The sequence below is a fragment of the Myxocyprinus asiaticus genome, chromosome 38 (genome assembly GCF_019703515.2).
Source record: "Myxocyprinus asiaticus isolate MX2 ecotype Aquarium Trade chromosome 38, UBuf_Myxa_2, whole genome shotgun sequence".
In the NCBI taxonomy this organism is placed as follows: Eukaryota; Metazoa; Chordata; class Actinopteri; order Cypriniformes; family Catostomidae; genus Myxocyprinus; species Myxocyprinus asiaticus.
Window position 1 is genome coordinate 36,198,013 of NC_059381.1, and position 23,315 is coordinate 36,221,327.

The following is a 23,315-nucleotide window of genomic DNA, read 5'->3' on the forward strand; positions in this document are numbered from 1 at the left end:
ATTGTGGTCCATAAAACAATACCAAGAAATGAACACAAATGAGCCTCTTAAGTTTTATGACTCATATCCTGCTGAACTGAGATTAGATACTGAGGTGCATTTTTGCTGGATGTGGTAAAAAATCAAGAAAACGTGGAAAAACAATTATACCACCCATGGTCCTAAAGTTGTGGATCTTTTAGCCACATGATATGACACATTTAGAAGAACTGGATTGAAAAGCACCTTGCTGTGTGATGTGGTGCATGTGTTTAATGTGTTGGGTGACTGCCCTGCACCTCATGTGCTGAGTGGAGCTGAGTAAGATCCAGAACACACTCACAACATCTGAACTCTACCTTGACACAGTCTCAGATGGGGCACTTCACAGCAAACCCATCGAGGTTACGACATGACTAAAAAATGTGTTAGACAGCTAGATTTGGGTGTGCTTGCATGTTTTACACACTAGCTTTGGTTTTATGCAAATATGTTCCAGGTTCAGTACAAGTTAAGCTTTAAGGACCACATCTGGCATGATGAAAATAATTTCTACTCATCCCTAAGTTTGTAAAAAAAAAAAAAAAAAAAAAAAAAAAAAAGTGTTAAAGGCATTGCACTGAAAAAAAAAAACATTAAAATACACATGGTTTGAAGGTACACAATACTTACATATTGTGTTAACATGAGAAGCGTGTGATAAAATTGCTGGGGACTTTAACATAGAGAAACTGTTTACATAGATATCGTGTGTGATTGAAATGAGGTGCGATGGTAATGACATGTCATTACTTTTGGGAAAAAATGTTGGACTGGCCAAGTAGGGTCGAAACCTTTTTATGATTTTTGGTTCCAATGGTTCTCAAACATCTACTGAAACTTCTGCCGATGCGGTTGGGACACATACTAAAGTACTCTGTTTGCAACACCGCTACTTAAGCTACGTCTACACTTACACGCTTTTGTTTGAAAATGCATTCATTTTGTCACGTTTAAAAAAATGTCTCTTTAAAATCATCCAAGGGGACAGAAGTTAAGACAGCTATAATTATCTGTTCTGATTAAAGGAACAGTGCGTATGTCATCAGATATTTGACCTAAGTGCGTTTACAAAGCTCAGTAATTGATGTGGAGTGGGCTGTATATGATGCTCAGGTAATTACAGGGATTGCTGTGCAGAGTGCTGAGTCAGTAGATCCAAACACTTGTTAAACGGTTGTAAATTGCTCGTATGTACCTTAAAGACAGCATTCAGGTGCTTTTAAATGTCTGATGCACAAGCAAAACAAACCTGCATACCTGCTTAATTACAGACAATGTGTGTTTAATCTGAAGTACTACATACTTGCTATAAAGTCAACCACTGTTGTAGTACATATACAACAATGTGGCTGGCTAAGTTTTCTAGTTAGTCTAATTGTATTACACCAACTTGCACAAACAACTGAACTCTTGATCATGAGAAAAGTTATCAAAGTGTTAATAAGTAGATCTACACAGAATCTGCAAAGTTTTTCACAATTTATGCTGAACTGATTTCAATATCATTCAATATGTTACACTGAACAGAGAGTACACTCACTGAAAAAAATAAATCATTTGTTGGTTTAACTTAAATCAATTATGTACATGAGTTCCACACAATGAAATTGTTTCTTTGATATTAAATATAAATGTAGGCTCTACTCAAAACTTTGTACTCAAAAAACTAAATGAATCAAGTTAACCTAACTTAAAGGTGCTGTATGTGATTTGGGCCATTCTACTTTCACGAGACTGAGCCACTGAATTAGCCACGCCCCCTCTTTAAAAAAAAACACACTCCAAAAATAACAAATGAGCTTTATTGAGAACAACATCGAAAAAGCTATGGTTTAAAACAACAGCAGCAAAATGGCACCCTCAACAGACAAATGTTATGAACAACATGGCTTAAAAATTTCATTAAGCCTCAATAATTTGCTGCAACTACAATAATATGAGAACACGCAAAACAATCGACAGGTCGAAGGCATCATTGTCTGCGGTCCACGGACACATTTTTATTTGCTGTATATGGAGTCTAGTGCTGACACAGAGACAGGCGAGATATCTTACGACACAGTAGGAACTTTTTTCCACACCTTACCATGAAAAAATCCCTAACAGTACCTTTAAAATTGTATCTGTTCAAATAACTCTGTTGAACCTTGCAGCTTGTTGCTAGCTAGCAACAAACACATTAGCATATTATATCCACTGATCAGCCAAAACATTATGACCACTCACAGGTGAAGCAAATAACGTTGATCATCTCCTAACAAGGTCACATGTCAAGGTCTGGGTAGATTAGATGATAAGTGAACAATCAGTTCTCGTACTCAATGTGTTGAATGCAGGAGAAATGTGCAGGAGTAAAGACCTGAGCGACTTTGACAAGGGCCAAATTGTTATGGCCAGATGACTGAGTCAGAGCATCTCTGAAATGGCAAGGCTTGTGGGGTGCTCCCGGTCAGCAGTGGTGAGTACCTATCGACAGTGGTTCGAGGAGGGACAAACCACAAACCGGCGACAGGGTGTTGGGCGCCCAAGGCTCATTGATGTGCGAGGGCAACGAAGGCTATCCCGTCTGGACCAAACTGACAGAAGGTCTACTGTGGCGCAAGTCACAGAACATTTTAATGATGGTTATGGGAGGAATGTGTCACAACACAGTGCATTGCACCCTGCTGTGTTTGGGGCTGCGTAGCCACAGACTGCCCATGATGACCCCTGTCCACCGTGGAAAGCACCTACAATGGGCATGCGATTGTCGGAACTACACCTTGGAGCAGTGGAAGAAGGTCGCCTGGTCCGATGAGTCCCGTTTCTTTTACATCACATGGATGGCCGTGTATGTGTGCACCGTTTACTTGGGGAAGTGATGGCACCCGGATGCACTGTGGGAAGACGACAAGCCGGTAGAGGGGGCGTGATGCTCTGGGCAATGTTCTGCTGGGAAACACTGGGTCCGGCCACTCATGTGGACGTCAATTTGACACGTGCCACCTACCTAAACATTGTTGCAGACCAGGTACACACCTTCATGGCAGTGGTGTTCCCTGATGGCAGTGGCCTCTTTCAGCAGGATAATGTGCCCTGCCACACTGCACACAATGTTCGGGAATGGTTTGAGGAACATGATGAAGAGTTCAAGGTGTTGCCCTGACCTCCAAATTCTCCAGATCTCAACCAACATGGACCAACATGTCCGATCCACGGCAGCTCCACCTCGCAACTTACAGGAATTTTTTTAGGATCTGCTGCTAATGTCTTGGTGCCAGATACCACAGGACACCTTCAGGGGTCTTGTAGAGTCCATGCCTTGGCAGGTCAGCGTTGTTTTGGTGGCAAGCAGAGGACCAACAGCATATTAGGCAGGTGGTCATAATGTTTTGGCTCATTAGTATAGTTAAGCTAAAATATAGCTGCTGAGAGTTTACAGATTCCCAATCAATCATTATACTGATAAACCCTCAGTCTCTGCTTCAAGAGAAAATTAATACACACTGATTATTTAGTAGTAATGTATCCAACCTTCTCCACAATGTTAACCTCAAAAAATAAAAAAATAAAAATAAAAAAAAACATCCAACTTGACAGAAACTCCTCTAAATCCCAACATAACACAACATTAAACAAGAACAAGTCTTCTATTCATTTCATTTTGTGTAGAAATGCATTAAAATACCACTTAATAAAAAGAAATTACTCTCCCAATCCAGTCCCATGCAAAGCATGCAGGGAACTGGAAATCCCCTGCCAGGATTCAGCAATACATTGATGCAACAAATATTATTCACATAGTCCCAACACAATTGGATTAAGTGAACATAGATGGATTGTACACAATGGGTTGTACAAATTAAGTTGAGATCAAATGCTAAATAATTGTGTTGCATTAGCTCATTTTAAATATGTTAATCAAGCAAGCAGGAAAAATCACGTTGAGTGAACACCATAATTTAGAAGTCTGAATCCATTTGAAAATTTCATAGCAATGTGATCATATCACTTTTGATGACTGTTGAATATCACTTGGACTTTACGCAATTTAATTATGTTCTCATCCCAAACATGAATGTATTAAGTTGATTTCAAGTGTACTGGTTTGGTATTTTCAATAGAGCTGCTTTCTCTTTTTCAGTGCTCAAAATGTTTATATTTTAACTTTTATTCAAAACTCTTTCAAAGCACAGTTAAAAGTAGATTTTATTTTATTTTTTTAAGAAAATGCGAACGGTGCTTGCCCCATGCAAAAAAAAAAAACATTTGTTTTAAATCACCACCACGATACTAGGGTGTTGTGGGTATAATTTATAGACAGAGATCTATGTACATATTTCTGCAGGCAATAACTGGACTTTATAATTGACTGTATGTACAGGGCTGTTCTGTAATGATGTTTACCTGGTAAAAAGGGAATGATTCTGCGCTTCGGATCCTTCTGTCCACCTTCCACAGGGAATTTATCCAGAAGCTCCATCTACAAAACAATAATACAGAGACATTTAGTGTCAATAGAAAACAATTGCAACCCATTTCACTGTTTCCATGTTCACCATTTCAACTGTCACATTTTGCATCACATTTCTGTGACGTGACTTTAGTAGCTTAAATCAATTCCAAAATAGCTATTTGACCATTACTTAACATTATTTTCCTTGCCTACATGGTCAAAGTGATGTCAGCCAAAAAGGAAAATTGTTTCTAAGGCAGAGCAAGTTGTAAGATTTTGATGAAAATGACAAAGACAAACGTTTTTCTTTTGTCTGGAATAACGTGCACTTTTATAACGTACAATTTTAACCTGGTCTCACAGAATCACGTTACTATATGTACATTTTTGCAAGTTATTTTAATGTGGCTTGTTGTATGTACTAGAGGCATTAAAACAATGACTTTTATTCCTTTTCACACAAATAACGAGTAAATAAGCCGTTTATCAGTTCATAATCACTTTTCGCCCTGTTCCTTACATAATGCTATCTTATGACATCTAAAGACGTTTACTATACCGTATGACTTTTAAGGCTAAGTTGAACATTTTCATTACACAACCAACTACATTTACAAGCTTGTTCAAGCATTATCAAATTGTGCGGTAACTCAACTGACAAAGTGTTGCACTTGCGATGCAAAGGACCGGGATATGAGTCCTGAAGAGCACACAAGTCGACACATGAACCGAAACCATCAAAGACGAAACCAAAATTTTCGTAGTTGCATTAGCAATTGCAGGTTTAGGTTTAGGGTAGAGAGGTAGGTTTTGATGATTTAAAACTCGAAAAAACTCATATGTTTGGGAGAACATTTACCTCGCTTTTAGCGCCACACAGTGGACATTTTACCTCAGAACTGCTGCAATATATGAAAGGAATAAAGATGGTAATCGTAAGGAATTGAACGATTCCGGTTCAGATTCCTCTTAATGATCCTTTCAGTACTATTGAGGACGAATTTTTTAACTTGTACATAAGTACAAGGTAATTTAGTAACTGCTCTGACTGATGCCACCACTGAAGTGTTTTTGATTCACTAAAAAAAAAACGGCTCATAAGAGTCATTTGTTCGGGAATCGGACTACACTGGGCACGCTGTGTTTTACGCTGTAGATTCATTAGGGGGCAGTGCTGCCACAGTAGGAAAGTACTGTCAAGAGTATTTCAGGACAGTGCTTGGCCCGTATCAGTGAAAAATTGCACTTGCGAGAACCGTTAACGGAACAAAATGTTATGAAAATCGGGCTCTCGGTTCCCATCCCTAGTAAGGAACCACGTGATACCATTTTGCAAAATGTCGCCTGAATCAAATCATTTTCATGAGATCAGGCTGAATGAATTGTGCACAATAAGACCAGGAACGTCTATTAGTAAGTAGTGTCCATTCTGATTTAATGTTAAATATTTAGGTCATCTTTAATACTCCAGTGCTTGTACCTCAGTGAGTCAAGGGTTTTTACTTAAACTCTTATACTGATTTTAATGCATTCAACAGATGGTATTTTTCCTTCTGGTTCTGTATGCGTGGCTTGCTCTATAAAGTCCTACTGACATAGTGGAACATTTTCTGTAGCCTACACCTCCAGAACACCCCCTCACAGCTATATGTTAATCTTCTCTGCTGACACCAATGAACATTTTCCTCCCATCTGAAGGGCTTTGAGCTTTGCTTCCAGGCCCCTATTCCAGTCAGAAAGCAGCTGTTGACCAATGAAATCACACCTGTGCCTTTCCAAAGAATGGCGTTAAAGCTGATCATATGTGCATTTTAAATATTCATTCACTAATGACTATAGCAGAGTTTAGATTCATCAGCTGAGCGAAGATTTCCAACAGAGCATTTCTCAAAGCCTGAAGGCCTAACAATTCACCCATAATGTAAATCTGATATAGAGCTCACAACCAAAAAAATCTGTGAAATGTTAGGTAATATAATTGTATTATTGTCAAGGGTTGTGTAACTCTTGTGTCAACTTAACTTGTGTTAAGTGTTAACTTGCATAGATGAGTAACGTGAGTTGCAAAAAACTGAGAGGAATTGCAAGATGTAATATGAAATGCAATTTAGATTATTGTAATTTTTGAAGAAAATGTGAGTGGTGCTTGTTGCCCATGCAGAATTTGTTAGTGAGTGGCTGCCAAGGCATATGTAAGTGGTTGCTACGGTGTTCTGGTGGTTGCTAGGCAGGGGCGGATATACCGGGGTGGCATTGAGTGGCAAATGCCACCCTAAAAAAAAAGCATTGCCCCCCCCCCCCCACCATCTGTCATAAGTATACTATAGTTGATGTTGACATTGTGTAGGGGTTTATTCATGTCAAACTGCCTCAACTCTCACCACACACAAATGACTACACAGAGCAGGGGAGTCTCTGTAGCACCCCCATTTTCACCTACAGTCACCAAAATTGGTACATATATAATTCTCATCAAGCTGAACAACTTTCATACTCACAGTCATTAGCTCCGCCCAACAGGAAGTCAGCCATTTTGGATTTTCTGAAAATCACAGGCACTGAACTTTTAAATACTCCTAGGGGTTTCATGTGACTGAAACCAAATTTGTGCAACATCATGCCAAGACATTATAGATGCTAAATTGCTAATTGATTTTTGATATTTTGAATGGTGTCACCATGGCGAAGCAATACATTTATGGTGAAAAATGGGAAACAGGAAGTGCGTCATATCTTCTGTGTGCAATGTGTGATATAGATCAAAATCAGCCCCTCGTGCCGCCAAAACAGAATGCTATTCTGAGATGCGGGTTGGTGCTGTTTTGGCGGCACGAGGGGGGCCTACACAATATTAGGCAGGTGGTTTTAATGTTGTGGCTGATCTGTGTATGTTTAGTCTTGGGGGCTAATCACATGGATGTGACTATTTTGGGTCACGGTCATAGCACCACCACCTGGCAGCAGAAAGTGTGGCTCTTTCAACAGACTTTAAAATAGTCCTCTTATATTTACCCAAATTACTTAAAGATTTTTTAGAATAATGTCAAATGCCAAATGCATGTGTCCACCTTGTATTTTTTCCAAAAGCCACTGGGTGGAAATTGACCCATGGTGCTTGGGCCCGTCATCGCTTCTTGCAGCTATATTTGCATTTTATTTTTAAAGTGTAACACCCATGTTATGACTGTTTATCAAAACAGGTAATTTAAAAGAATCTTTTACTGTGCATAACATAATTAATATTCATGAGTTTTGCAGCTTCTCCTGGTGCAAATTACACAGAGGTATGTGTCTTTATTCATTCAAATAATCCAGTCTGTCTCTCTCATCTGTAGTTTCTCTTATTAGTCCTGCGGTCTCGAGGTAAACGTACAATACATTCCAGAGCGCGCGCACTGTTTAACAACAGTCATTCAGACATGCGTAAAAAAAACATGCTGATTCTGTCGACGGCAGCTAGCGAAACATTTTCAGATGGTAATACATCTGTGGTGGGTTAAACAGCATTCATGTTTCACAGGCACGAGACACTGCAGCATTGCTATGGTGATCATTTGTCAATCATCTCAATTGCGGGAGTCAGTCCTGTACCGTACACACATGGAATTAAAATTTAGAGGATTCACTGCCACATTTAAATGCGGTTGTCACTCCCGAAATTTTGTATTGTGTACGTGGCCTATGTGAAGCTAAGGAACATTTAGAATTTGTTGAAGAGTTTAACAATGTTTTGGTGCTCTGGAGATAGAAACTTTGTTACTTATTGTTTACTGTTATGCAGAAAATATTTTTTTAATGTTGGCAAATCAGTAGCAAAATGGTTACCATGTTGTTCCTGTGGAAATGCAGTTGTATCGCAAATTCATGGAAATTTGTAATTTGATAGTGATTCCAATTTATGAACTAGTACTTGCTGCAATAAAGCTTGGTACCTTAATCCATAAGAACTACACATGGGCGCTTGCTTTGGTGTTGCAACCCCTCATAGTCCGCATGCCACCCCCTTGCCAACCCATAAAAAAAACTTCTATAGTTTTTCTAGATCCGCCTCTGTGGTCCAAATCAAAAGAGCCCAACCCAAAGTCTCTATGATACTCTGGTCTTTAGATATGGCTCGTATCCCTCCTTCAGTGTAAGTCTATGTTATTTTTTCACCCATTGTATTGTCTGTTAGATGAAAACTGTAAGTCTGGTAGCTAAGAAAAGTACATCCCCAATTCCGAAAAAGTTGGGACAGAATGAAAAATGCTAATAAAAAAAAAAAAAGAATTAGTGATTTGTAAATTATATTCACACTTTGCTATATTGAAAGCATTACAACTAAACATTATATTAAGTTTTAACCTGTGAATTTCATAGTTTTTTTTATTGTTTTAAATGTACAGTCATTTCAAATCAGGTGATTGCAACACCCTCCAAAAAAGTTAGGACAGTCGAGTGTTTACCACTGTGAAACATCACCATTTCTTCTAATAACACTTATTAAGCATTTGGGCACTGAAGACACAAGTTCGTTAAGTTTAGAAAGTGGAATTTTCCCCCATTCATCCATTATGCAGGTCTCTAGCTGCACAAATGTACGGGGTCTTCGTTGCCGTATGGTGTGCTTCATAATGCACCACATGTTCTCAATTGGAGATGGTCAGGACAGCAGGCAGGCCAGTCTAGTACCCACACTCTCTGCTTACACAGCCATGCACTTGTAATCCGTGCAGTACGTGGTTTGAAGTTATCCTGCTGGAAAATGCCGGGACGTCCCTGGAAAGACGGCGCTGGATGGCAGTATATGCTGCTCCAAAATGTGTACATATCTTTCTGCATTAATGGTGCCCTCACAGATGTGCGAGTTACCCATTCCATGGGCACTGACACACCACTGGCCCATACAGACACTGGCTTTAAGACCTGAGGCTGATAACAGCTTGGATGGTCCTTTTCCTCTTTGGCCCGGATAACACGATGGCTGTGCTTTTCAAAAACTATTTGAAATGTGGACTCAGACAAAAAACACTGTTCCACTGTTCTACTTACTTTCATTCTACATCTGAGAATGAGCCCAGAGAAGTCGGCAGCGCTTCTGGACAGTGTTGATGTATGGCTTCTGCTTTGCATAGTAAAGTCTTAACTTGAATCTGTGGATGCAGCAGTGAGTGGTGTTGACTAACAAAGGTTTACTAAAGTAATCCCAAGCCTGTTCATGATATCCATAACAGATGAATGACGTTTTTTAAGACAGTTAAGTCTGAGGTATCCGAGATCACATGCATTCAGAAATGGTTTTCGTTTCGCTGAGATTTGACCAGATTCCTTGAATCTTTTAACTATATTGTGCACTGTGGAGGGTGAATCGCCCAAAATCCTTCCAATCTGTATTTGGAGAAAATTCTTCTCAAAGTGCTGGATTATTTGCTGAACCACCTGTTGGCAAATTGACAAGTCTTGACAAAAGGTCAGAGACTGCAATATTCAAAAAATCCAAAATGGCCGACATCATGTTGGGCGGAGCTAATAACTATAAGTATGAAATTCGTCCGGCTTGATGAGAACTATGTATGTACCAGTTTTTGGAAGCTCCTTATATACAATGACACGATTGCCTCACCTGTTTAACATCTCCTGTTTCACATCGCCTTGCTATTTTAACTCGTCAAATTGTTACTAGTCTTAAGTTGCCCCGTCTCAACTTTTTTGGAGCGTGTTGCAATCATCTAATTTCAAATTACTGTACATTTGAAAAAAAGAAAAAAGAATGAAATTCACAAGGTAAAACATCATATAATGTGTAGTTGTGATGCTTTCAATATAGTAAAGGGTGAATATAATTTACAAATCACTCTTTGTTTTTATTAGCATTTTTCATACTGTTCCAACTTTTTTTGGAAATGGGGTTGTAATAACACACCTCTCCTCGACTTGCCACACGAATTGAGGTATTATTCATGTCTTTAGCACAAACGGTGCAGAACAAGTTAGATGCAAGTTTAATACTAAGGGTTAGGGTTTTTTTTTAATCTATAATCCTAAACCTGAGCAACAATAATAGTGATGATTGCCATAACAAAAACCACTAATAAATTACATTTATATTATCTACTGCAACAAACAAACAAGTAGCTTTAATTGCACTGGTTTAGCCAGCATCATGCAGAATGCTCTAGATGCTTGGCCGATTGATACGTTTGTCATAAACGTCACTAAAGGAATACACTGCCGCATTAAAACATTAATGGTGCTTTTGTTCTCACTCACTTGTGTTTTGACACTAATGCCACCAGCTAGAGAGAGACAGTCATTCTGGCAGACAGAGCTTATACTGTGGTACAGAGATTCATTAAAGTGAGGAACAATATCTTCTACTATGACTCAGCAGCACCAGCACACTGGTAAAACTCCTAATTTCTGCTTCCACACAATCAAATGAGCACCACACATCCACAACAGAGTCAGCCTTCTCAGAGATTTCATTTTAAAGCTCTACATATTGGTAAAAATGAAACTATTATTTATATTTATAGCCAGTGCTTCCGATCTGAAATTCTCAATTTATTTGATTCAAGTTTGTTTCCAACATGAAGCCCTCCAGATAGGGCTGGGCAATATGACCAAAAATATCACAATATTAATTTTCATATAATTCGATATCAATATTTATCACGATAATACATTTCATACCATTAATGAGGGAGAAAATGCCTTCCACATGTTTGTTAGACCTCAAGAATGAATGTAAACATAACTTGTTTACAAGTAAACTCAAGAGGGTAAGGTACCTTTTAAGTATACTCGATTTAGGATTTAATCCTACATAAGGTGTGCGAACTCTTTCCGATGAAATTCCGCCAAATTCATCATCTTTAGCTGATGTTTGACTCTACTAAAAGACTTTCTTGTGAAGCTCCACACTCCAGCTCAGTAGCTGGTGGTAATGCACCATAAACTGGATTGCCAACCTCCAATAAACATCACAAGCACAAGAAACACTTCATGATTCAGTTAGCTAGTTGTGTGTATAACTTTGCCGAACTGCTTGCGTTTTTAGCGAGACAGCTTTATGGACTGTAAACAATTCACTAACTAAATAGTGCATAAATAAACAGCAATGGTATTGATGTCGGAGTTATTGTTGTGTTCAGTCGATAGCTGTATTGTATTGTCAGTGCTGTCTTGTTTGGTACACAACATCATCTTATTAGCCAGATGGCTAGCTAGCTACCAAGTCTCACCAGTTTCCATGACAGCAGGGCTATGTAGCCGCTAGCCTGCTAATACATCCTAACAGGTTGATTTCATGACTGTGATTCAGTTAGCTAGTTGTATGTATAACTTTGCCGAACTGCTTGCGTTTTTAACAAGACGTACATGATCTGGTCGTCTAGATGTGGAACATAGGCTAAATACTGAAAATTACTCAAAAATTATCATCGATATCGAAAATGTTATTTTTTTCCGATAAATATCTATATTGTTTTAATCGCTCAACCCTACTTCTAGATTATTTTAACCCTTTGGGTAACTCTCCCTCACAATATGGTTAAAGAAAGACCAGTAAGACTGTCAGTAGAAAGTAAAGAGGGGGAGTTGCACACCGCCGAAAACAACTGTTTTCTATGAAGGTACGCACACCACTGCCGCCACTCGCCGTCTGTTGGCGACGCCCAGCTACGACTCCGGAGGCTGCTAAAATTGCCACGAAGCGCAACTCGCATATTTTCATTAAATTCAACCCAAATCATTATCAAATGACATAGATTATTTACCCTGGTAACTTTTGTGTATACTGTCTGCAACCTGAACCGCATCGACGTGCCCTGTGTTTGATACCTGTGCCGTGTCCTAGCCGCGACACGGCATGGCGCTTCTCGTCCTGGGTGCGACCACCTTAAGGCTGTCAAATAAAAATCGGAATTTTAAATATTTGCCAAATTTAAGACAAGACTGAAAAAAAAATGCATTCAAATTTAAGATGTGTGCCAAGCACTGAAAATTACTTGGGTGGTGGTCTTGGTTGTTGTGTCTTGTGCACTTATCAGCCTCTTGCAGCATAAGGGTTCGCAGGACAACATAAACATGCCCTAGATGGATGTCTTTGACTGTCGCCAGCATCCAGCTGATTTTTCAGCATCTCGTGCATGTACTCTGCATTTTTAGACACTGTGTTATGTAAAAAGAAGATCAACTTTTACAAGTGTGTCTTTTGAGGCACTTGCATTGTCTTATATGCTTCTGTGGCGTCTAGCTTTTTAGCACAAAAACATGTTCGGTCTAAATGGCCCCTTAGCAATGACGCTGTCCGTCTAGGGTCCTGTTTGAACATTCCCTATTGGAGTACTGGGCTCAAATACATGCCGTTACACTTACCGAGGTGACGTGAGTCTGAGCCGCAAATGCCGCTTCCCAATGGAGTTCAACCAAATATACCACAAAACAATATACCACGGTGCTGCTTGATTTTTATGTATTTGTTGCGGCCTCTTTTGGATAAAGCTGAATTAAAAATGTGGTGATCACTGATGTCATATTGCTTTTTTCGCTTAAATGAAACAATGTTGTGATAAGGATAAGTTCATGGGCAATGGAGGAGTCAGGAGACAGCGAACAGTTGAGTGTTTATTCTCTCTCACACACACACACACACACACACACACACACACACACACACACACACACACACACACACAAAGCAAAACTGCTTTTAGTGGCCAACTCAAAACAGCTTTCTCTCTGAATGACAGTCTCTGTTCCTCTGTGCCACTCTCTCTCTGTCCTCTGCCACTCTGGTGAACCTTATCAGGTCTCCCTCCACCATCACTATAATGAGAGACAGGTGTTAGAGTAATTACAGCCCAGGTGACGAGCCTTACCGCTTTCCCTCTCCCACAGACAGACACATGACCACCCCCCCGCCACAAATATCGTATAATTCAAATTAAAAAATTCATTTTTAGTTTCTTAGCACTGTTGACAGCTCTAGACAGTAGTGTATTTGTTGTCTGAGGTCTGTATTTGCTGTTTAAGTTTTAAGCTGGATTGAACTGAAGGTGAAATGGTACTTGGTTGGAAAGGAAAGAGAGAATTTACTTTTTTTCAGTAGTATTTCTTCACATCCTCTAGTCAGCAGATGGTCACTCTTTAGATCAGTAATATTTATGCATCCTGTGCATGGTTCCATTTTGGGAAAGACAGTCATTTCCAGCTCTACTACCATTACTGCCATATGCCATGACATCATGAAGAAATAAAAGGAAATACTAAAATACTCATAGACTTCCCAGGTAACACAAGCATGACATCAAAAGAAATTCTGTCTGTATGAGCTTTTCTTCCATGGACAACACAAGAAGAAATTGAGCATAATGTTCTTGCTTCTCTTTTCCAGTGAAAGTGAAGATTTCCACTGAACAATAGGACTGCAAAAAACTATTAATTTGATAATCTAATGGTTATTTGAAGGAGTATTTGAGTAACTTGGGCAACTGCTCTATAGCCGATAATTCAGTTTGTGCCATAAGTGGCTATATTAAACATGCTTACAAACATTTAAAAAAATGAGGATGAAAGTATCTTTTAAAAAATACCTTCAAACGACCTTCACTGAATTACAGGTAAAAAAATAAATAAATACGATTTGTTTTTATTTATTTTTTTATGAAATTTAATTCAGTAAAAATACACTGCAAAAATTCATATTCTTAAGTATTTTTGTCTTGTTTTTCAGTCAATTTATTTAAAAATACTTAAAACAAGATAAATGTACCAGAGAAGCAACACTGCATTAGATATTTAGACTTGTTTTCAGAGAATGTCTACAAGTGTCTTTTGTTTTCTGGCAGATTGTTTTTCACTTGTTTAAAACATGCAAAAAAATCTGTCAGTGCCCCAAGACATTTATATTCAAGATAGATTATCTGAAAAAGAAAATCTTAATATCTTATGCAGTGTAGCTTCTAAAGTAAATGTACCTTATTTAAAAGTCTTTTTTTCTTTTCCGTGCAACTGAACAACTAAATTGTGATCTGTTTTTCCACACAATCTGAAGTATTCTGAAGCTCTCGTACGGCTTCAGATGATAAAAGGGCAAGAGTCATATGAACTAATTTTATGATACTTTTATTGTCCTTTTTGGAGCTCAAAAGCGTCCATATTCTTTTACTTACATTGTATGGAAAAGAGCAGCTTTCTGCAAAACGTCTGCTTTTGTGTTCTACAGGCATACGGGCTTAAAACTAGAGGTCAACATATAATGGACTATGCCGATATGGCATACCAACTAAGGTGGTAGAAAAGGCCGATAACCGATTAATCGGCCGATTGTTTTTAAAATCTATTCACAGAATGTTACAACAGTTTCTTAGTCAGATCAGACAGAGGCCAGAGTGCAAAATGAATAAAACCCCAGATATAGTTTACTTTTCAACCAAAATCCCAATAATAATCAGAAAAAAGAAGACTGGGTGCATAACTTGGGACTTTTAACTCTAAACATGCCTGAAACACACCAGGGACTCTTATTTTGAAATTATGGAGACTTGCCTCCGTTACAATGCTCTGTTTTTAATACTGACCAAATTGAGCTTTTTATAGTCTATATATTATTATTATTATTATTATTATTATTATTATTAATCACAATATATGAAGTTGGACACACGTTGTAGGTGCTGACGAGGGGTGCTTCCATAAAGTCACGTTTTTCTTTGCATGCATTTTTGCAGATAACCGATAGTTCCAAAAAGAAAATATCGGCACCAATATATAGGTCTACTTCTATTTAAAACTACAGGGTGAGTAGATGAGAGAATATTCAGTTTTGGGTGTACTATCCCTTTTAGACACTGTTTGCATGAAAGCCCAATAAATCAGACCCTTATCAGAGGAACAGCAGTGTAAGTTATGAACTGAGAAGCGCACAAGTAAAGGCTTCCAAGACCATTACTCCAATATTTGACATTTATAGGAGTTGAGATTCCTGTATGATCCAAGTCCTCCAACATCCATACAAGCAGTCCTTCCTCTGCTGAACAAAGAGAAAGCTTCTGCACATGACAGCCACCTGTCTGATGTGATGTGTGGAATCCACCAAAACTGAGCTGTTTGGATAAGTATAGCTGCTGACATACACCACTAGTCAAATTTAGACACACTTAACTGAAATTATGTTTCTTATGATCTTAAAAACCTTTTGATCTTTGATCTATTTATGCTTAAAAAAAAAAAATGGTTTTGTAGACAAATATGAACTGTGCCTAAATGTTTTTTTACATAGCTATAATTTTACTTTTATTAAACGAATGAGTTTAGATTGTTTTGATTATATATACAGTATATATATATAATCAAAACAATATATATATGACGGAGTGGTGGTGGCGTAGTGGGCTAAAGCACAGAACTAGTAATCAGAAGGTTGCTGGTTCAATCCCCACAGCCATCACCATTGTGTCCTTGAGCAAGGCACTTAACTACAGGTTGCTCCAGGGGGATTGTCCCTGTAATAAGTGCACTGTATGTCGCTTTGGATAAAAGCATCTGCCAAATGCATAAATGTATATGTATATGTGTATACCTTTTCTCCCCAATTTTGGAATGCCCAAGTCCCACTACTTAGTAGGTCCTCATGGAGGTGCGGTTACTCACCTCAATCCAGGTGGCAGAGGACAAGTCTCAGTTGCCTCCGCTTCTGAGACAGTCAATCCGCGCATCTTATCACGTGGCTCATTGTGCATGACACCACGGAGACTCATAGCATGTGGAGCCTCATGCTTCTCTCCGCGATCCACGCAAAACTTACCAAGCGCCCCATTGAGATCGAGAACCACTAATTGTGACCATGAGGAGGTTACCCCATGTGACTCTACCCTCCCTAGCAACCGGGCCAATTTGGTTGCTTAGGAGACCTGGCTGGAGTCACTGTTTTGATTTGTTTAACTTTATTGGTCATTTGAAGACTTTACTTTTATTCTAAAATGTGGAAAATAGTAAAAATAAAGAATGAGTAGGTGTTTTTCTTTTTTCTTTTTATCATGTAATGCCTGACAACTGACTTAAATGATGCATGTTACAGAAGATCAATTAAACTTCAAGTAAACCTTCACTGTGATGCCTTTAATGTTGTACTGGTAAGAAATTTTAGACTCAAAACTTATTTGTCAAACAGGCTTGTGGTGTGAATGAAAGGGTGTGTTGAATTCAAACCTTTACAGAGACATTCTTAAATTTCCAACTTCCCCAAAGCAGAGGAAAAAACACAACAGTGAACCAATATAAGCACCTTCAGACAACAGAATCATTAGATCCACTTCACTTTTGAAATGCATTAGTGGTTGGCGTGTTTTCTTTTTGCATGTCCTGCCCCAGTTCCTTCCTATCGTCACTATGTGCTGCATCAGCACTACCATTCACCAACTACTCGTGTTCTCTTGGAAGAAAGAAAAGTGGTGTAGTGTGAAGGAAAATTGTTTTGAGACTGAGATGTTGAGTGCCACAAACACAACACTGAAGACAGGAACTAGTCTAGAAGATGTGACACAACAATAAGACAATCTTTTGACTATATAAAGCATTGAATTGCTTAAATCGTACTTTTCAATGATATGTTTGAAATTTGAGGAATCAAATTTTCCTTGATCTAAAGTATAATGAAAACTACAGATTCATTCATTCTTCACAGCAATTCAATCATAAGGCCCAGATATACGTCATACAAAATCGAAGAACGCATGGGTTTGACGTCATTTAAAACAAAATCTGGCCAAAAAGAAGGTGTTTTTGTGTTTGTAACAGCTCGCCTGGTCGAACTTTTAGGGAAACTTCTAACCGGCTGCTAAACACCTCCTTGCTGCCATTGGTCCATGTCATCGGTACATGTGACCTGGAGCTCCACCTTCTACTTTGTTTACGTTTTCCAGTCAGTATTCAATGTGAACACACCGGCTTGCAAGACCATGTCATGCAATTTTTTTGTTTAATTAGTCTACAAAAGGAATCAAATGTACTCAAATACTCTCAAGTGCCCATTCACTCATGTCATCTGCAGCGAAAGCCATTGACACATCTGCCCAAAGTAAGATATGTATCTATCATCATTCTTTTGTCTGTATTTTGCCCATTATTACTCTTTTATACACCCATCTTTGCAGTAGTATCAGTGTCATCATAAATTACAGTAACAGAATGTAATCAGTGCATGTTATGGCCGTGTATAGCGTGTTAGCGCATTAGCGTCATGAACTCAGATGTAAACAAGACAAAGTAAACATTTCTACTGCATATATATTACTTTAAATCATCATTGAGTGGTTAAAACAGCTTCTTTTACTGACCTCATGTGAATTCTACTCATAGAATGAGGTATAAAGCCACTGATAAGACATTTTAATGTTACGTTAGTTTAGGTTTTACATGTAGTGTTCTCATATATAAAGGCCTCCCACAGCGGTGTGACAGAATGTTTGGAAACAGTATACCATTGCTGGGCTGTTTAGAACTTCTTTTTACCCCTGAATGAAGAACGAATAAGAACTTCTCTGGAAGTATATCGGGGTCTTAAGTGAATTCCCCCCTCAGTCTCACTTGAAGCCCTGCCCACTGATAGATATGCCAACGCCGCGCACATGGATTTTTACATACTGTAAAATACAGGATATAGCTAAATCTCTAACTTATGTAAATTATATAACAAATATATTAAATTAGTGATTTCAAAAGTACCTGTACTTCGGTACTAAGTCGATACTAAAATTAAAAAGATGTTGCGACACCAGTGTTTGTGCAGTACCAGTAGTACCGAGCACTGACTCAATTTGGTCCCCGCACGCTGTTTTACTGACAGACGGCTACGTACAAATGCTCACACACTCATTTTAGCATGTGTTCTGAAACTCCTTTTACACCGAAATAAAATAAATGAATAAAATTGTGATGTCCTAGTGTGATTATTAAACCACAAATGGATGACATTTAATTAAATGTACTGTATACTGCATGTGATGTGCGCTGCAAAGTGAATGTGTGAAGCTGCTAATATACTGAATACAGACTGATCAAAACACGCCACACTACTTATCCAGAAGCGTGAATCTACCGACATCACGCCAAAATAAAAGTTTGATTCAAAACAAAATCTTGACACACAAAATTAAGAAATTGCACCAGAAATATATTACTAGTATTTAGTCAAATGTTGTACCAAATAGAAGTTTATCAATGTTTTCATTTATAACAGTCTCCACCTTTGCTTTCCTTTCGCCGTAACCTCAGTTCTCTTTCACCCTCACGCCTTTCCACTGCTGTCTCTACCTCTCTTCCCACACTAAATGTATTTAACATGCTTGAAGTAAACACTGCCACAGACACACTAAGCTCTACTTTAACAACCTGTCTAGACAACATCTGTCCTATCTCCTCTAGGCCAGCACGTGCTACACCACCCAGCCCCTGGCTGTCTGACGTCCTTCGTGAACATCGGTCTGACCTCAGGGCAGCTGAGAGGAGATGGCGGAATCTAAAGATCCAGCAGATCTAGGTAAATATCAGTCTCTGCTTGCAACTTTTTCAGATAACGTTAAATCTGCAAAAACCTCCTATTACCAGAACAAGATCAACAGCATCACAGACACTCGCAGCTTGTTTAGAACATTCAACACACTTCTCTGCCCACCCCCCCTCCATCAGACACATCACTGACAACAGATGTCTTTGCCACATTTATTACTAATAAGGTTACAACCATCAGCAATACATTCTCAGCGCCACACCCTGTCAAACACCCGTCTCATGTATGCAACTCTTCTGTCTCTATGTTCTCTCCTCTGACTGACAGTGAGGTCTCTAAACTCCTCCTCTCCAACCATCCCACCACCTGTTCCCTTGACCCCATTCCTTCTCACCTTCTCCAGGCCATTTCTCCGTCCATCCTACCTGCACTCACACACATAATTAACACATCTCTACCTACTGGCACTTTTCCCACTACATTTAAGCAGGCTCGAGTAACCCCAATGCTGAAGAAACCTGTACTTAATCCCACCCAAACAGAACACTACAGACCAGTCTCTCTCATCCCATTCATGGCAAAAACACTTGAAAGGGCAGTTTTCAATCAAATCTCTGCCTATCTCTCACAGAACAAGCTGCTGGATGACAATCAGTCAGGCTTCAAAAGTGGACACTCCACCGAGACTGCCCTGCTGTCTGTCACTGATTCGCTGAGATGGGCGAAAGCTGAATCCAGATCATCCATCCTGATTCTGCTGGACCTTTCTGCAGCCTTTAAAACAGTCAACCATCAGATCGTACTCTCTACCCTCTCCTCGCTGGGCATCACAGGAACTGTGCTTGACTGGTTTAATTCCTATCTCTCAGGTAGGTCCTTCAAGGTAGCCTGGAGAGGTGAGGTATCCAAGTCACATCAGCTACTTACTGGGGTACCTCAGGGATCAGTGCTTGGGCCACTTTTCTTCTCTATATACACACACAACATCACTGGGACCCATCATTCAGGCACATGGTTTCTCTTACCACTGCTACGCTTATGACATGCAACTCTACTTGTCTTTCCAGCCCAACAACACCACAGTGACTGCTCGAATTTCTGCCTGCCTGGCAGACATCTCGGCCTGGATGAAGGAGCACCACCTGCAGCTCAACCCAGCCAAGACTGAACTCCTTGTCTTTCCAGCCAACCCTGCTGTTGAACACAACATCACCGTGCAGCTGGGTGCAACTACAGTAACGCCTTCCAAATCGGTCAGAAATCTAGGGGTAACCATCGACGACAGACTAAATTTCACAGACCACATCTCAAAGACTGCAAGATCATGTAGATTTACACTCTACAATATCAGGAAGATAAGACCCTTCCTCTCTGAACATGCCACACAACTACTTGTCCAGTCACTTGTCATAACTAGACTGGACTACTGTAACGCTCTCATTGCAGGCCTCCCTGCATGTGTAATTAGACCCCTGCAAATGATCCAGAATGCAGCAGCACGTCTGGTCTTTAATGAACCAAAGAGAGCACATGTTACACCACTCCTTGTCTCTCTCCACTGGCTGCCGGTTGATGCACGTATCAAATTCAAGGCTCTGATGCTGGCATGCAGAACAGTCACTGGGTCTTCTCCAGCATACCTAAAATCATTTATGCAGAGCTACGCGCCCACTAGAAACGTGTGGTCGGCTAAGGAACGTCGCCTTGTTGCACCAACACAAAGAGGCACCAAAACACTTTCCCGGACTTTCAGCTTTATCATACCACGTTGGTGGAACGACCTTCGCAACTCCATCGGTGAAGCTGACTCACTCTCTGTCTTCAAAGAACGACTAAAAACGCATCTTTTCCATGAGCACTTAACCAGTCATGAGAAAAAAAAAAAAGAAAAAAAAAAACATTCCTGTTGCACTTTATTCTGTTTTGAATACTATTATGATGCTAGTGAAACTTTGTAATACAGCACTTTTCATACCACTGTCTCCTTAAGATGATTCGCTTATGTTTTCCTCTTTTGTAAGTCAATTTGGATAAAAGCGTCTGCCAAATGAATAAATGTATATAATGTGATGTTCTATTGTGCAGCACATTATTTGACATAAAACAAGGTCAATGAGCATGTTTACATGCACACCAATACGCTGATTATTCCCAGAAATCAGCTTATTTAAAAAACCTGACAAAGCAAGAAAATTGTGTTTACATGAGATTTGAAATAATCGCGCTATTATCTGCTTTTGTCGTCAAACCGTGAAGAGACATGCGCTCAACACGTGCGCACATTGGATAACCCGGTGAGAACACCAGTAAAGGTGTTTACATGTCACGTGAAATTGGGCAAAAATCTACCCGTTTCCACCTGTTTATTCTTTTGCCGTTTATAAACCTTACACCAATAAAGGAACACCATTTATTGCGTTTACATGACCACACGAATGTGCAAGCGCTCATTGTTGTGTTTTAGATTATGTTGTGAAGATCTTTACTAAAGCACTTAAGACTCTAAGAAGTACTTAAAATTTTTAATTGTTTTGTTGAAAATAACGGTTCTATCTTCATTTGATTGAAGTGTGGATTAATTTGATAAGACACATTTGATGATGACATTTTATTCAACTTTAAAATGGCTGAACGATTAACCGAAATAAAATCGAAATCGCGATATGACCCAGTGCAATTTTCAAACCGCGAGTGCTGCGATTTAATTAAATAAATAAAAAGTCTCAACGCGCTGCCCGCTGTGCTGCACCTATGTGCACAGCTGATTTGTCTGTAGTGTGTAGTGCTTTCTTAAATACAACAGGATCATTGTATTACACCTGTGGTTTCAAAGTGGTTCTGTGCTCCATACACACAAACTCTATCTATGTGGTGCTCTGAGTGACAGATGTGCTCTGAGTTCAGTTAGGTGTGCTATCATTATCGGAGCGTGTTATTTAAAGTGCCCCAGATTTACTTTAATTGCACATTGTAGTCATTTCACATACCTCTATGTTTGACCTCTACAATTTACTATACGCATTTAAAATAATACCATGAGAGCGGGTTTTTGTTGACAGCAAGGCAGATGAGAGCATTTCACTGCATTAAAAGGCTGTTGTTAACTCAACTTCAAACAACAGAAACTTCCGTCCCTTCAGTTTTCAAAATAAAAGCTTCCGCCGAAATTGGTTTGAAAAAAGGCTTGAGGGTGTACCAGGACTGCATAGTAAGTTAAGACATTTTTAAAGAAATAAATTACTATTAAATAATAATATTTTAATAAATAAAATAATAAATTATTATAGTAATAATGACAATTATTATTATTATACAATAATATATTTCTATAATAATGTCTTAACATTATTATTATTGCAATAATATAATATTCAAGTTGGCTAGGTTTAAAAAAAAATGATGATGAAAAGTGATGCTTCACCCACCCCCCTACACTGTTTTATTTATTTATTTATTTAGAGGACTCAAGTGTAAACACCCTTTCTAGAACAGTATTTCTTCAGTATGGGCAAAACATGGTTTAATTTTGGTTAAAAGGAATCACATGTGTTTTTGTTTTATGTTTATCATATTGCAGTTCAAATCGCAATTGCTATTTTTTTCAGCAAATAATCGCAATTCGATTTTTTTGTCCAAATCGTTCAGCCCTACTTTAAAAAAATGGAATTCAGAAAAAAAATTAAGAAAATGGAAAATGTGGAATTTGGGGAAAATTTTATTGTTTTCATATTTCACAAGATATAAAAAACTTGAAGCAATGTTTATTTTATTGTATACTACATTTAATTTAACTCAATAAACCATTGACAAAGTATGATTTTTACAGTTTAAAATGTAGGTTACATCTAATGTAGTTAGATCTATACTGACTTGTTAATTATTTGGTCAGAACATGAAAAGTCTTTTCACTGCCTAAAAATCCACTGTAAAGCAAAACAGCTCTTATCTAAATGGACAGATAAACATTGTTCAGAATTTTATAAGCAGCAACATATGCTGAAACTAATTGCTTCCAGATTGAAATGACTGTTTATTGAACATTCATGTACAGGAACAAAAACATTACATGCAATACGGCAGAAAGCTCAATTAGCTTTAGCAGAGACAAATACTCTAAGCATTCTCAACTGAAACAAATGCAGAATCCACAATCTCTGCACAAAGATGCATATTAAGGCACAGTATAATATACATTTTTTTTTATATTTTCAGAAAGTTGTGGCACAGGAAACACTGAGGATTACTGTCCATTTGTACAAATTGACTCAATTGCTTCAGTTGCACTGAGCGCTTCTAATAATAGCGGGTTTCCATTATAAACTGTGTACAAGTTTTTGGCCACAATAGTTCTGAGAGTTCAGCACAAAC

The 23,315-nt window shown here is 38.7% G+C and overlaps 1 protein-coding gene across 4 annotated transcripts in view; it reads right to left on the minus strand.

Annotated features, from left to right (window-relative positions):
* Positions 1-23,315, minus strand: part of LOC127429126 (SH3 and PX domain-containing protein 2B-like) — a 72,248-nt gene that overhangs the window by 35,583 nt on the left and 13,350 nt on the right. For all 4 annotated transcript variants that reach the window (XM_051677953.1, XM_051677956.1, XM_051677954.1 and 1 more), the window contains exon 3: positions 4,408-4,483. In XM_051677953.1, the coding sequence (XP_051533913.1) occupies positions 4,408-4,483 (76 nt within the window). The remainder of the gene's footprint in view (positions 1-4,407; positions 4,484-23,315) is intronic.